This window comes from Xenopus tropicalis, chromosome 3 (genome assembly GCF_000004195.4).
Source record: "Xenopus tropicalis strain Nigerian chromosome 3, UCB_Xtro_10.0, whole genome shotgun sequence".
Taxonomy (NCBI): domain Eukaryota; kingdom Metazoa; phylum Chordata; class Amphibia; order Anura; family Pipidae; genus Xenopus; species Xenopus tropicalis.
The window spans coordinates 139,608,488-139,624,907 of record NC_030679.2 but is presented as its reverse complement, the minus strand read 5'-3'; the positions used below and the strand labels follow the sequence as shown (position 1 = coordinate 139,624,907).

At 46.2% G+C, this 16,420-nt stretch overlaps 1 protein-coding gene across 3 annotated transcripts in view; it reads left to right on the top strand.

Moving 5' to 3' along the window:
- Positions 1 to 1,096: 1,096 nt before the first annotated feature.
- Positions 1,097 to 16,420, top strand: part of nfix (nuclear factor I/X (CCAAT-binding transcription factor)) — a 138,506-nt gene continuing 123,182 nt past the window's right edge. Inside the window, exon 1 of one of the 3 annotated variants that reach the window (XM_012953147.2) lies at positions 1,097 to 1,229. In XM_012953147.2, the coding sequence (XP_012808601.2) occupies positions 1,153 to 1,229 (77 nt within the window). In that variant the 5' untranslated portion in view covers positions 1,097 to 1,152. The remainder of the gene's footprint in view (positions 1,230 to 16,420) is intronic. The other 2 variants (XM_031897662.1, XM_031897661.1) reach the window with 2 other exon arrangements.

Sequence of the window (16,420 nt, the reverse complement as noted above, 5' to 3'; positions counted from 1 at the left end):
ACCTTTGGGACTTACTTTCTGCAGTTGCTGCCTTCTCTCTTCAGCTCCCTCATACCATCTCCCTCTCCTTTCACCCCCATATACCAACCGGCCCTTCTCTGTGCCGCAACAGTCTTCATTTTCTTCTTTATTGCCTCGTGGCTTTTACTTATTCACTTCTCTCTACTCCTTGACTTCTGCTTTCTCGCTCCCTCCTTCCTCTGTCTCTTTCACTTCTAGCTCTGCCCCTTTTGCAAAGTCCTTACTTTTCTCTCTCTCTCTTTTCATTTTTTTTTTTAAATTCACCCCACTTCTGCCTCTTGGCACCGGCTCCCTTATTTCTCCCCGGCCTCTACCCAAGCATGGCACCAACTCTCTCACACACAGAGATTACACAATGTTAACATTACTGTAATTCTCTTATTAATAATTCAATCACGATTTCAGTTCTACCCTGGCACTCTGTCTATCCACAAATAAAGAAGAAGAGAGAATGAGAGTAATGGAGGGATAAAAAGGGGAGTGGAACATTTAGGAGGGGGGGGACACAACACAGACAGAAAAGTGAGGTGAGAAGTGTGTGTTTAGAAGGTAAGGGGTAAAACAGGATTAAAAGCATAAAAAACTACTGAGACAGGGGGGCAATTAAAGACAGAAAAGAGGGAGAGACAGAAAAAGAGAAAGAAAGAAAGAGGTGGGAAGAGGGATCGAGAAAAAAGGGGGGGGTGGGCACAGAAAGAGAGACTGAACGAGGTGGGGGATTAGGAGAGAGGGGGGAGAGAGCAAGAGAGAGCGTAAGCCCAGCCAACACAGTAAAATTCCAGCCCATGCCAACATCAGAGTTGGCACTAAAATGGCAGGAGACTAAGAAGGATAGAAAGAGAAACAATATTTAAAACAAAGGCGACAACAAATAACCAGAGGTTTGTGGCTAAAAAAAAAAGTGCTAAAAAAATCAAGTGGGAAAGAAAATCGAATTTAGAAAAAAAAAACAAAAACCCCAAAACTTACAGTACTTGGGGAAAGAGACAGCCTGGTGTCTCTCATTCTCTGTGTCTGTCTCTCTATCGCACTCTCCCCACCCCCCCAGTAAAAAGTCTATTGCAGCCTGACTGCATCTGAGAAATCCTACAGGCTGGCTCGCACAGAACATGGCATTTGTCCAGTTTCTCGATGCTGACTTCTCTACATTTTGGACTGGGTGTTAGAGTAAAAAGGAATTGGAGGAGAGGAGAAAAGGATCAGGAGATGTAAGGTTTTTACCAGGCGCCTTTTTTTTTTTTTTTAACCCACGTTTGTTAAATCTTCTTTATTTTTTTGTTACCCCCGACCCCTTTCTGGCGAATCTTTCCTGTGCCGTATTCTTCTCTCCCGTTCTGTCTCTTCGTTAATTTCCCTTTTTTCACCTTTCCCTCCTTTTTTTATTTTTTGAATTGCAATTTTTTTTCCGTAACCGGTTTATCGTATATATTTTTTAATTATTATTATTTTATTTTTTTTTAATGGTTCCCGTAGAAGGAAAAAAAAAAAAATGCTAAAATCGCCCAAGTTTTCTTTCCCCCTGGAAACTTAAAGGTTTTTGTGTGTTTTTCAGACTGCTGGCAGATGTGCCCACACTTGCCTGGTATGTGCCATTCCGATTTACATTAAACCTTCAACGAGGGCTTCTGTGATTAAAAAAGATAAAAAGACATTTTCTTTAATTTGTTTTGGGGATTTCTCTTTTTTTTTTTTTTTTAAAGTCTTGTCTTGACTTGATTTAACAACCCCCCCCCATCCGTATCCCCAACAAGGTCCCATAGATTGCATTGCCCGGGTCAGTACAGGAACCCTTTCCAGAATCCAGGTAGGGTAGGGCCGGAACTTGGCCCAGTGGCCGTGCCAATGCCATATTGGTACCTAGTCACCTGTGGGGCAGCGGGGGGGTATAGCTTACATATGTTTATAGCATGCTGAGTCTGACCAGCAGGCACACATGTATGTATGTTTGTTTACATGTTTATAAATGTCTCTGCCATAAGCATATATATATGTCATACACACACGCTGTATATATACTGTTGGGCATGTAGTAACAGCATTTATAGCTAAATATTATTGTGAATAAATGGTTCCTTCTAAAGTTACAGTAAGTTATTGGAAGGACCCCCCCCCCCATGGTGCCTGTAGCCTGGGGAGCAGAGTTTCCCGGACACTTACGAAGCAGGCCCCAGTGCGTTCCTATGCGGCCACTTCTGCCTTCAAGTGCTCCCACCCCTCTGTTCAGTCCCATTCCCCTATATTGTACAGCTGAGCCCACTCCAGTGCCACATGCCTGCCCATGAATGCCACCTGCCCGCTGCCGGGGCTGCCGGTGCGTAATCATTTCCTATTAGATCCGACTCCCAAACAGAAAATCATTCCCTACGTTTCCCCCCCCCCCCCTATCGGAATTATTCTTATATTCTTTGTGCATGTGTATAGCGACATATATATCTGCATTCGTACGCATGTATAACACCTTGCCGTCATATCATAATATGCATGTCCATGACAATATATATATATCTATATGTATATGTATAAGAGAATATAATGACTTTCATTTTTACTTACTTACCTGATATGAGCAAATATCCTGTTTTAACCCTGTGTGCTGTATATTTATTCATATTATTTCATAGACTTATGTCTTGTATAAAAGGAAAATGTAACCTACGAATCAAATATATATTAACACATAAATAGTATTCATATATATGTACAGGTATGGGATCTATTATCCAGAATGCTCGGGATCTGGGTTTTTTCCGGATAAGGGATCTTTCCATAATATCGTGTCTACAAAAAAAAAATATTTTAAACATTAAATAAACCCAATAGGGTTGTTCTGCCTCCAATAAGGGGTAATTATATCTTAGTTGGGATCAAGTACAGGTACTGTTTTATTATTACAGAGAAAAGGGAATCATTTAACCATTAAATAAACCCAATAGGGCTGTTCTGCCCCCAATAAGGGGTAATTATATCTTAGTTGGGATCAAGTACAGGTACTGTTTTATTATTACAGAGAAAAGGGAATCATTTAACCATTAAATAAACCCAATAGGGCTGTTCTGCCCCAATAAGGGGTAATTATATCTTAGTTGGGATCAAGTACAGGTACTGTTTTATTATTACAGAGAAAAGGGAATCATTTAACCATTAAATAAACCCAATAGGGCTGTTCTGCCCCCAATAAGGGGTAATTATATCTTAGTTGGGATCAAGTACAGGTACTGTTTTATTATTACAGAGAAAAGGGAATCATTTAACCATTAAATAAACCCAATAGGGCTGTTCTGCCCCCAATAAGGGGTAATTATATCTTAGTTGGGATCAAGTACAGGTACTGTTTTATTATTACAGAGAAAAGGGAATCATTTAACCATTAAATAAACCCAATAGGGCTGTTCTGCCCCCAATAAGGGGTAATTATATCTTAGTTGGGATCAAGTACAGGTACTGTTTTATTATTACAGAGAAAAGGGAATCATTTAACCATGAAATAAACCCAATAGGGCTGTTCTGCCCCCAATAAGGGGTAATTATATCTTAGTTGGGATCAAGTACAAGGTACTGTTTTATTATTACAGGGAAAAAGAATATTTTTTTTTATAATTTGAATTATTCGTCTATAATGTCTATGGGAGATGGCCTTCCTGGAACGGGTTTCCGGATAATGGATCCCATACCTGTATAAGTAAATAAAGGCAGTAATACGTATACCTATAACAGCGCATATTGGCAAAATGTCACATGAATTCCTTGTAACTGTTGCCATTATCTATATTATCTAATCAATAAGACAATGTTTTTCTTAAATATGTAGGACACAGCCATATATTTAATTTCAACATGTCTTTTTGTTGTGCATATATATATATATATCCAAATACATATTTAAGGAATGCAATAGATACATATGGAGAGGTTTATATATATATATATATATATATATATATATAAATATATAAATACTATGCTATATATTTAAATATAGACACCACAGAAGACTGAGAAGCCATATAGTATATAGTATGTGTGTAAGTGCTGCGCTCATATAAAAGAATGCATACATTAGACCACAGGGAAGCTGCTGTACAAATACTCTGCAAACTATTAACTTGTATCTTAAATTCTGTGTATGCATTGTAAGTGATATAGATATATATATATGTGTGTGTGTGTGTGTTATTATGTGCATGGATACGTATGGCAATTTATTTTGGAGTTGATATATTTTTATTATAGAAACAGAAGGAAGGAATGTATGTATTTAGGTAACTGCGGGTGGCAGGATTACAAATGTTATCACAGAAAGTCTATTTTTTTTTCAAGTGAATTCTTTATGAAACGCAGCAAAAACACACAGTTAGATATGAGTGCAAGGCTCAGAATGAGAGCTGTATGTATAAATCACAGCCTGCCAGCCAGAAATCTAGAACAACATTCTAGTAAGAAAAATATGTTTGGTATGATGTTCTTTAAGGGTATAAGCAATGCGCATAAAAGTAAGTTTGTGGTAAGGTCAGCTTGTTATATTTCCCACAATAGTCATAGGGGAGGGGATATCTGGAGCAATAGGAGGAGTTATAGGGAGGGGTTATATGGAGCAATAGGAGGAGTTATAGGGAGGGGTTATATGGAGCAATAGGAGGAGTTATAGGGAGTGGTTATATGGAGCAATAGGAGGAGTTATAGGGAGGGGTTATATGGAGCAATAGGAGGAGTTATAGGGAGGGGTTATATGGAGCAATAGGAGGAGTTATAGGGAGGGGTTATATGGAGCAATAGGAGGAGTTATAGGGAGTGGTTATATGGAGCAATAGGAGGAGTTATAGGGAGGGGTTATATGGAGCAATAGGAGGAGTTAGAAGGAGGGGTTATATGGAGCAATAGGAGGGGTTATAGGGAGGGGTTATATGGAGCAATAGGAGGGGTTATAGGGAGGGGTTATATGGAGCAATAGGAGGAGTTAGAAGGAGGGGTTATATGGAGCAATAGGAGGGGTTATAGGGAGGGGTTATATGGAGCAATAGGAGGAGTTAGAAGGAGGGGTTATATGGAGCAATAGGAGGAGTTATAGGGAGGGGTTATATGGAGCAATAGGCGGAGTTAGAGGGAGGGGTTATATGGAGCAATAGGAGGAGTTATTGGGAGGGTTATATGGAGCAATAGGAGGAGTTAGAGGGAGGGGTTATATGGAGCAATAGGAGGAGCTATAGGGAGGGATTATATGGAGCAATAGGAGGAGTTATTGGGGGGGTATATGGAGCAATAGGAGGAGTTATAGGGAGGGGTTATATGGAGCAATAGGAGGAGCTATAGGGAGGGATTATATGGAGCAATAGGAGGAGCTATAGGGAGGGATTATATGGAGCAATAGGAGGAGTTATTGGGGGGGTATATGGAGCAATAGGAGGAGTTATAGGGAGGGGTTATATGGAGCAATAGGAGGAGCTATAGGGAGGGATTATATGGAGCAATAGAGGGAGTTATAGGGAGGGGTTATATGGAGCAATAGGAGGAGCTATAGGGAGGGGTTATATGGAGCAATAGGAGGAGTTACAGGGAGGGGTATATGGAGCAATAGGAGGAGTTATAGGGAGGGGTTATATGGAGCAATAGGAGGAGCTATAGGGGGGGGTTATATGGAGCAATAGGAGGAGTTACAGAGAGGGGTATATGGAGCAATAGGAGGAGTTATAGGGAGGGGTTATATGGAGCAATAGGAGGAGTTATAGGGAGGGGTTATATGGAGCAATAGGAGGGGTTATAGGGAGGGTTATATGGAGCAATAGGAGGAGTTATAGGGAGGGGTTATATGGAGCAATAGGAGGGGTTATAGGGAGGGATTATATGGAGCAATAGGGGGAGTTATATGGAGCAATAGGAGGAGTTATAAGGAGGGGTTATATGGAGCAAGAGGGGAGTTATAGGAATGGGTTATGGGGGGGAGTAATAAGGAGAGTTATATGGAGCAATAGGTGGAATTATAGGGAGGGGTTTTATGGAGCAATAGGAGGAGTTATAGGGAGGGGTTATATGGAGCAATAGGAGGAGTTATATGGAGCAATAGGTGGAGTTATAGGGAGGGGTTATATGGAGCAATAGGAGGAGTTATATGGAGCAATAGGTGGAGTTATAGGGAGGGGTTATATGGAGCAATAGGAGGAGTTATAGGAAGGGGTTATAGGGGGAGTTATAAGGAGCAATAGGGTTATAACCCCTCCCCATACAGATCTATCTCTCCTACAAACTCCTTCCTATAAAGAACTTATAGCACCTAATAAAATGCCACACCCTATGGACATTACCCCTCCGACTAACACTGCCTAACTATATAAATATTATTGAAACCTCTCTCCCTGCATAGGTACTATATCTCCTCTCTGTGCCTTTTTCTCTAATACAAACATGGGCTAATTGCTGCCTCCAGATTAGCAGGGGTTGCTACAAAACCATGCATGCCGCTGAGTAGACCCTGTCCCCGTATGACCCAGCTATGGCAGTCCCACTCCTCTCCTACAGGGTCTGAGAGTCATCACTTACCCCTCATCCTACTCCTACATACTGTACATGAACCCCTCATATAAACTGCTCCTTTATTCAGATACTAATATACAGGGTCTGGGGCGCTGAGTATCCCTGTGATATAATAGCACCCTATATACACACATGGGGCCTAGCTGGATACTGTGAGAGAGTCTGATTGGCTTCTGTCTCTGGATTTCTTTGGGGCCAGGTTACATTTAGGGCCCATCCAGTTCTAAAAAAGGGGCAATAAAGTGATATGTCCCCCCAAAAATATCCTAAGGAGTTGTTATTCAGAACAGTTGGAGGTAATAACCTAATTATGGCAGGTATTTAAGCCTGTAAATCTTCAGCTAGGGCTGGGGCCGGAATTACAAATTGCTGGTAAATTTGTAATACACTATAAATTCCTCCCTTTCCTGACCCTCTCCGCCAGGGTCGGACTAGGCCGCCGGGACACGGGGAAAAATCCCGGTGAACCGCTCCTGCCCTGACGCGTTCAATTTACGCGATCGGGGGTTATGCGGCAGGAGCCCTGGTGGGCCCTTCACCCCCCAGTCCAACCCTGCTCTCCGCCAAAGGAATACCCCTTATAAAGCCAGACCCACCTATACTCCCGTTCCCCGCCCACTACACCCATTTCCCCGCCCCATGAATAAAGGTGGCAACCCTAGGCCTACCTATTGGTGAGTAGACAAGTGCCCAAGTATGTGCATGGGGGGAGGGCCACAGGTAGCCTTTTTAGGATCCATAACCCGACCCTGACAATCCCCATTCTGCCCCCCACTCTTTATATTACATATATCTTTTCTACTTTTTCACATTGCTGCCTTGCTCTGCCCCTGTTTATGTGGATATTGGCATTGAGAATGGTGGTTATATTGATGACATAACCAGGGTCGGACTGGGCACCAGGAAAAATTCCCGGTGGGCCCCGGCTCTAGAGGGCCCCGGCGGCCCAGACCCGACCCTTGCAGGCGCTACCCCTGCCCGACCGCTACCCCCCTGACGCTTTAAATTTACGCGTTCGGGGGAGGATGTTGGGTTGGGGGCCCTGCAAGGGGGGTTAGGGTACCTGCGGGGGGGGGTTAGGTGACGCGGCCGGTGGGGGAACCTGCAGGGCCCCTGGGGCGAGAGCCCTGGTGGGCCCTTTACCCCCCAGTCCGACCCTGAACATAACTGATTATATTCTTATCTGGCATCATCAAGATTCACTTAAGTAAATGAATTCAAAAGGAGAATTAAAGCCTACAGATGAATTCTGTATTTTATATACTGAACCCCAGCCCAGAGGCACAGCAGCTCTATAGCAGCAATAATCTGAGATTTTAAGTTTTCCCCAGCAGCTCCCCCTCTTGGATCGTGTTAGGCCATCTTTTGTGTGCCAGTGGCACTGCACATGCTCAGTGTGCTCTGGGCTGCAGAACCTAAGCTTAGAGATCATCAGACATCATTGAACAGAAAGTGAGGCTTGTCTTTTACAGAAGCTGATGCTACAGGGCTTATAATTAAATTCTGATGCAGACTGCATTAGTTTCTGAGCTGCCATGCAATCTGAATGACTAATCAACCTTGGATTGTGACATTTATACTCTATATATAAAATATATTGTGAGTGGGCCCCTAAGCTCACGTAAGTGACAGCAGCACAGAGAGTGCAGGGAATCAGCAGAAAAGAAGATGGGGGGCTACTGGGGGCATCTTGGGGGCACAAATCACTGCTAAAGGGCTGTGACGGCCTTGGGCTGGTACAGTAGCTGGGAATGTACGGTGTTAGAGTTTCTCATTTACTCTTAGGCTTCAGTGAAATAATAGCTATACTGCATGAATGTATAATAATACAGAGTATGTAGAAACATGCCGCCCCATATAGTGGTACTGAGTCACGTCTCAGCCACAGCTCACTGCTCACTCTCCTCCAAGCGTCTGTATTTGTGTTTATTTTGACAAGACTTGTCCCCCACTCGTGCACGCCCCCTCCCTCTGATCACTATGTGTGAAAGGAAAACCAAGTCCCAGCCAAAATCAGATGTGGACTCTTAATTACCGGGAGGAATCCGTATAGTTAGCAGCGGCGCAGGATAATCCCACGTCTATCCGGCTACCTGTCTCAGTAATGAAGTCCAGGCCCGGAATAATCCCGCTGCACTGCTGCGCTACTGTCTGCAGGACCTGAAGTCACAGGCCTGGTCAGTAAAGGGGACACTACTTTCCCCAATTCCCCATTATAAAATACTTCTATGTCATGTTTTATGCGTGCCTTATTAAAGGGGAACTAAACCCAAAATCTACTTGCTAACTTTCTACCCCAAGCCGGAGCCCTAAACTGGGCCAGGGTTGGACTGGGCTGGACGGACACTGGGAAAAAACCTGTGGGGCCTCGACGACCCTGACCTGATCCCCATGACACTCCCATGCTGTCACCCTGGAGGGGGGGGGCCCAGGCTGGGGGCTTATATATATATTTTTTAAATTATAAATGTAATATATAGGCACCTTATGGCTGCCCCCCAAAAACTGCCACCCTAGGCACAGGCCTTCGGCCGCCCATACAGGTATCGGACCCATTATCCAGAAACCCATTATCCAGAAAGTTCCAAATTACGGGAAAGCCATCTCCCATAGGCTCCATTTTAATCAAATAATTCACATTTCCCTTTTCTCTGTATTAATAAAACAGTACCTTGTACTTGTATTGAGATATAATTAATCTTTATTGGAGGCAAAACAATCCAATTGCATTTAATTACTCTTTAAATATTTTTTTTTAGCAGACTTAAGGTATGAGATCTGAATTAGGCAAAGACCCCTTATCCGGAAAATCCCAGGTCCCGAGCATTCTGGGTAACGGGTCCCATACCTGTATATATAAAGGTGGCCATGCCTACCCCTAGTTCTGGCGCTGACAGCCAGTACCACTTGGCCCGGATTTGGGATACACTATTGTAAAGCTAGACTCTCAGCCATAAAGCAGGGTGTAAGTGCTGTTTTGTGAGACCAGGGAAGGAGGCTTGTTTGCAGTTCAGTTGCATTTCCCATTGCAAGCTCAAAGCTGACAAAAGGTTTCCCCCCCCACATCCCACAAAGCGTTTTAAAAGAATTTTCAAAATGTGACTCTCCAGCTTTTATTAAACTACAGTTCCCAGCATCCCCTAATAACCTTCAGGGGAAGGGATGCAGCTGAGGAACAGCTGGAGCAGCACAGGTTTAGCACCCCTGGATAATGTAACAAGCTGACATGCTATGTGGTGTAGGTAGGCTCCCCGGCCTGCGCGCCAGCTGCACGGCATCAATTTACAGTATTAAAAAAATCATTTTTTTATGGATGTGTTTAACCCTTTATTTACACACGCCCATTCAGCGCATAACCAATGTATAGAAACACCAAGTGGGGAACGTTGCCAAAGGGGAAAGTCAGGTCACTGGGAAGAAAGGAGAACAGCGAAATTGTACCATCGTCTGTTGTACATTTCATGCACCGGGAAAGTCTGGGCGAGAGGTCACTGTTTGTCTGGGTCAGAGATCCACTGTGGGACAGGTGTTTAGCCCCCCCCACCCCCCCACTCATATTATATGGAGAGCAGCCAGAGGGGTTATAGGGAGGGGTTATATGGAGCAATAGGAGGAGTTATAGGGAGGGGTTATATGGAGCAATAGGAGGAGTTATAGGGAGGGGTATATGGAGCAATAGGAGGAGTTATAGGGAGGGGTTATATGGAGCAATAGGAGGAGTTATAGGGAGGGGTTATATGGAGCAATAGGAGGAGTTACAGGGAGGGTTATTTGGAGCAATAGGAGGAGTTATAGGGAGGGGTTATATGGAGCAATAGGAGGAGTTATAGCGAGGGGTTATATGGAGCAATAGGAGGAGTTACAGGGAGGGGTTATATGGAGCAATAGGAGGAGTTATAGGGAGGGGTTATATGGAGCAATAGGAGGAGTTACAGGGAGGGTTATATGGAGCAAAAGGAGGAGTTACAGGGAGGGGTTTTATGGAGCAATAAGAGGAGTTATAGGGAGGGGTATATGGAGCAATATGAGGAGTTATAGGGAGGGGTTATAGTGAGCAATAGGAGGAGTTATAGGGAGGGGTTATATGGAGCAATAGGAAGAGTTATAGGGAGGGGTTATATGGAGCAATAGGAGAAGTTATAGGGAGGGGTTATATGGGGCAATAGGAGGAGTTATAGGGAGGGGTTATATGGAGCAATAGGAGGAGTTATAGGGAGCAATAGGTGGGGTTATACGGAGTAACACGATAAAGTATAGACTGAGAAATTATGGAGCAAACTTGTGTTAAATACAAGGAGAGCAACTGGCATTTCAGCTGTTTATAAGAGTTTATAAAGACAGTGATATAATGACTATATTCATGAATAGACACTTAAGGTACTACCTTTCCAAACTGCTTGCCTAGCCCTCTGGGAAGTGGGACAGGCTATGGATGGGGTTCTTAACCTGAAGGCCAGTAATTATGAGATCTGCCAATGTTTCTGTAACCTTGTTATGGGCTAAGGGGGCCCAGCCTGAAGGCCAGTTAGGGGGGGATTTGGGGTGAGTGCTTATTTGTGCCCTGGGTACCCCTGGAACTATAGCAGGGTGACTGTTACCCCAATGTTTCTATATATCTGTAACCTTGTTATGGGCTAAGGGGGCCCAGCCTGAAGGCCAGTTAGGGGGGGATTTGGGGTGAGTGCTTATTTGTGCCCTGGGTACCCCTGGAACTATAGCAGGGTGACTGTTACCCCAATGTTTCTATATATCTGTAACCTTGTTATGGGCTAAGGGGGCCCAGCCTGAAGGCCAGTTAGGGGGGGATTTGGGGTGAGTGCTTATTTGTGCCCTGGGTACCCCTGGAACTATAGCAGGGTGACTGTTACCCCAATGTTTCTATATATCTGTAACCTTGTTATGGGCTAAGGGGGCCCAGCCTGAAGGCCAGTTAGGGGGGGATTTGGGGTGAGTGCTTATTTGTGCCCTGGGTACCCCTGGAACTATAGCAGGGTGACTGTTACCCCAATGTTTCTATATATCTGTAACCTTGTTATGGGCTAAGGGGGCCCAGCCTGAAGGCCAGTTAGGGGGGGATTTGGGGTGAGTGCTTATTTGTGCCCTGGGTACCCCTGGAACTATAGCGGGGTGACTGTTACCCCAATGTTTCTATATATCTGTAACCTTGTTATGAGCTAAGGGGGCCCAGTCTGAAGGCCAGTTAGGGGGGATTTGGGGTGAGTGCTTATTTGTGCCCTGGGTACCCCTGGAACTATAGCAGGGTGACTGTTACCCCAATGTTTCTATATATCTGTAACCTTGTTATGGGCTAAGGGGGCCCAGCCTGAAGGCCAGTTAGGGGGGGATTTGGGGTGAGTGCTTATTTGTGCCCTGGGTACCCCTGGAACTATAGCAGGGTGACTGTTACCCCAATGTTTCTATATATCTGTAACCTTGTTATGGGCTAAGGGGGCCCAGCCTGAAGGCCAGTTAGGGGGGGATTTGGGGTGAGTGCTTATTTGTGCCCTGGGTACCCCTGGAACTATAGCAGGGTGACTGTTACCCCAATGTTTCTATATATCTGTAACCTTGTTATGGGCTAAGGGGGCCCAGCCTGAAGGCCAGTTAGGGGGGGATTTGGGGTGAGTGCTTATTTGTGCCCTGGGTACCCCTGGAACTATAGCGGGGTGACTGTTACCCCAATGTTTCTATATATCTGTAACCTTGTTATGAGCTAAGGGGGCCCAGTCTGAAGGCCAGTTAGGGGGGGATTTGGGGTGAGTGCTTATTTGTGCCCTGGGTACCCCTGGAACTATAGCAGGGTGACTGTTACCCCAATGTTTCTATATATCTGTAACCTTGTTATGGGCTAAGGGGGCCCAGCCTGAAGGCCAGTTAGGGGGGGATTTGGGGTGAGTGCTTATTTGTGCCCTGGGTACCCCTGGAACTATAGCAGGGTGACTGTTACCCCAATGTTTCTATATATCTGTAACCTTGTTATGGCTAAGGGGGCCCAGCCTGAAGGCCAGTTAGGGGGGGATTTGGGGTGAGTGCTTATTTGTGCCCTGGGTACCCCTGGAACTATAGCAGGGTGACTGTTACCCCAATGTTTCTATATATCTGTAACCTTGTTATGGGCTAAGGGGGCCCAGCCTGAAGGCCAGTTAGGGGGGGATTTGGGGTGAGTGCTTATTTGTGCCCTGGGTACCCCTGGAACTATAGCAGGGTGACTGTTACCCCAATGTTTCTATATATCTGTAACCTTGTTATGGGCTAAGGGGGCCCAGCCTGAAGGCCAGTTAGGGGGGGATTTGGGGTGAGTGCTTATTTGTGCCCTGGGTACCCCTGGAACTATAGCAGGGTGACTGTTACCCCAATGTTTCTATATATCTGTAACCTTGTTATGGGCTAAGGGGGCCCAGCCTGAAGGCCAGTTAGGGGGGGATTTGGGGTGAGTGCTTATTTGTGCCCTGGGTACCCCTGGAACTATAGCAGGGTGACTGTTACCCCAATGTTTCTATATATCTGTAACCTTGTTATGGGCTAAGGGGGCCCAGCCTGAAGGCCAGTTAGGGGGGGATTTGGGGTGAGTGCTTATTTGTGCCCTGGGTACCCCTGGAACTATAGCGGGGTGACTGTTACCCCAATGTTTCTATATATCTGTAACCTTGTTATGAGCTAAGGGGGCCCAGTCTGAAGGCCAGTTAGGGGGGGATTTGGGGTGAGTGCTTATTTGTGCCCTGGGTACCCCTGGAACTATAGCAGGGTGACTGTTACCCCAATGTTTCTATATATCTGTAACCTTGTTATGGGCTAAGGGGGCCCAGCCTGAAGGCCAGTTAGGGGGGGATTTGGGGTGAGTGCTTATTTGTGCCCTGGGTACCCCTGGAACTATAGCAGGGTGACTGTTACCCCAATGTTTCTATATATCTGTAACCTTGTTATGGGCTAAGGGGGCCCAGCCTGAAGGCCAGTTAGGGGGGGATTTGGGGTGAGTGCTTATTTGTGCCCTGGGTACCCCTGGAACTATAGCAGGGTGACTGTTACCCCAATGTTTCTATATATCTGTAACCTTGTTATGGGCTAAGGGGGCCCAGCCTGAAGGCCAGTTAGGGGGGGATTTGGGGTGAGTGCTTATTTGTGCCCTGGGTACCCCTGGAACTATAGCGGGGTGACTGTTACCCCAATGTTTCTATATATCTGTAACCTTGTTATGAGCTAAGGGGGCCCAGTCTGAAGGCCAGTTAGGGGGGGATTTGGGGTGAGTGCTTATTTGTGCCCTGGGTACCCCTGGAACTATAGCAGGGTGACTGTTACCCCAATGTTTCTATATATCTGTAACCTTGCTATGGGCTAAGGGGGCCCAGCCTGAAGGCCAGTTAGGGGGGGATTTGGGGTGAGTGCTTATTTGTGCCCTGGGTACCCCTGGAACTATAGCAGGGTGACTGTTACCCCAATGTTTCTATATATCTGTAACCTTGTTATGGGCTAAGGGGGCCCAGCCTGAAGGCCAGTTAGGGGGGGATTTGGGGTGAGTGCTTATTTGTGCCCTGGGTACCCCTGGAACTATAGCAGGGTGACTGTTACCCCAATGTTTCTATATATCTGTAACCTTGTTATGGGCTAAGGGGGCCCAGCCTGAAGGCAAGTTAGGGGGGGATTTGGGGTGAGTGCTTATTTGTGCCCTGGGTACCCCTGGAACTATAGCAGGGTGACTGTTACCCCAATGTTTCTATATATCTGTAAAATTGTTATGGGCTAAGGGGGCCCAGCCTGAAGGCCAGTTAGGGGGGGATTTGGGGTGAGTGCTTATTTGTGCCCTGGGTACCCCTGGAACTATAGCAGGGTGACTGTTACCCCAATGTTTCTATATATCTGTAACCTTGTTATGAGCTAAGGTGGCCCAGCCTGAAGGCCAGTTAGGGGGGATTTGGGGTGAGTGCTTATTTGTGCCCTGGGTACCCCTGGAACTATAGCAGGGTGACTGTTACCCCAATGTTTCTATATATCTGTAACCTTGTTATGGGCTAAGGGGGCCCAGCCTGAAGGCCAGTTAGGGGGGGATTTGGGGTGAGTGCTTATTTGTGCCCTGGGTACCCCTGGAACTATAGCAGGGTGACTGTTACCCCAATGTTTCTATATATCTGTAACCTTGTTATGGGCTAAGGGGGCCCAGCCTGAAGGCCAGTTAGGGGGGGATTTGGGGTGAGTGCTTATTTGTGCCCTGGGTACCCCTGGAACTATAGCGGGGTGACTGTTACCCCAATGTTTCTATATATCTGTAACCTTGTTATGAGCTAAGGGGGCCCAGCCTGAAGGCCAGTTGGGGGGGGGATTTGGGGTGAGTGCTTATTTGTGCCCTGGGTACCCCTGGAACTATAGCGGGGTGACTGTTACCCCAATGTTTCTATATATCTGTAACCTTGTTATGAGCTAAGGGGGCCCAGCCTGAAGGCCAGTTAGGTGGAGATTTGGGGTGAGTGCTTATTTGTGCCCTGGGTACCCCTGGAACTATAGCAGGGTGACTGTTACCCCAATGTTTCTATATATCTGTAACCTTGTTATGGGCTAAGGGGGCCCAGCCTGAAGGCCAGTTAGGGGGGGGATTTGGGGTGAGTGCTTATTTGTGCCTGGGTACCCCTGGAACTATAGCAGGGTGACTGTTACCCCAATGTTTCTATATATCTGTAAAATTGTTATGGGCTAAGGGGGCCCATCCTGAAGGCCAGCAGGGTGACTATTTTCTAACCTTCCTATAAACTACAGGCACACCTTAATTCCAGCTTTTGCACCTGTGCCATTGGTCAGTAAGCCCTTATATTGGGATTGGGGTTACAGAGACACTATACAGAAATACATGTGTAGCGGTAAAGACCATATTGAGTTATGAATAGGGAGTAAGAGGGAAAGACTTTGTGTGAGGAATTGGGGGGTTACGAGGAGAGACTTTGTGTGAGGAATTGGGGGGTTACGAGGAGAGACTTTGTGTGAGGAATTGGGGGGTTACGAGGAGAGACTTTGTGTGAGGAATTGGGGGGTTACGAGGAGAGACTTTGTGTGAGGAATTGGGGGGTTACGAGGAGAGACTTTGTGTGAGGAATTGGGGGGTTACGAGGAGAGACTTTGTGTGAGGAATTGGGGGGTTGTGAGGAAAGACTTTGTGTGAGGAATTGGGGGGTTACGAGGAGAGACTTTGTGTGAGGAATTGGGGGGTTATGAGGAAAGACTATAGCAATACTGGGGGGTTTAATTAGAGACTTTTTAGAGGAAAAGATGATTACAGGGACAGAATATCAGTGAGCGGCTAGATAAAATGTGGGGGCTACAGGGATAGAGCTGGAGAATTGGGGGGGGATGTGCCACTGGGAGAGGGGGATGAATCCTTGGGGCTGGCAGGGAGAGGCTTATAGTATGGGGGGCACAGGGGAAGGCTATGGGGGGCACAGGGAGAGGCTTATAGTATGGGGGGCACAGGGGAAGGCTATGGGGGGCACAGGGGAAGGCTCATACTATGGGGGGCACAGGGGAAGGCTCATACTATGGGGGGCACAGGGGAAGGCTCATACTATGGGGGGCACAGGGGAAGGCTCATACTATGGGGGGCACAGGGTAAGGCTCATACTATGGGGGGCACAGGGGAAGGCTCATACTATGGGGGGCACAGGGTAAGGCTCATACTATGGGGGGCACAGGGGAAGGCTCATACTATGGGGGGCACAGGGGAAGACTATGGGGGGCACAGGGGAAGGCTATGGGGGAGAAGGAGAGAGGGCTAAGAGGCGACAGTAACAATGGGGAACAGAGCCAGGCATGGGTGGCAGTCACATCCTGCTGGCTAATATGGGACCAGCTGTCTCTGTACCTGGCTGCTGCCCTCTCTCACTCTCCCACCATC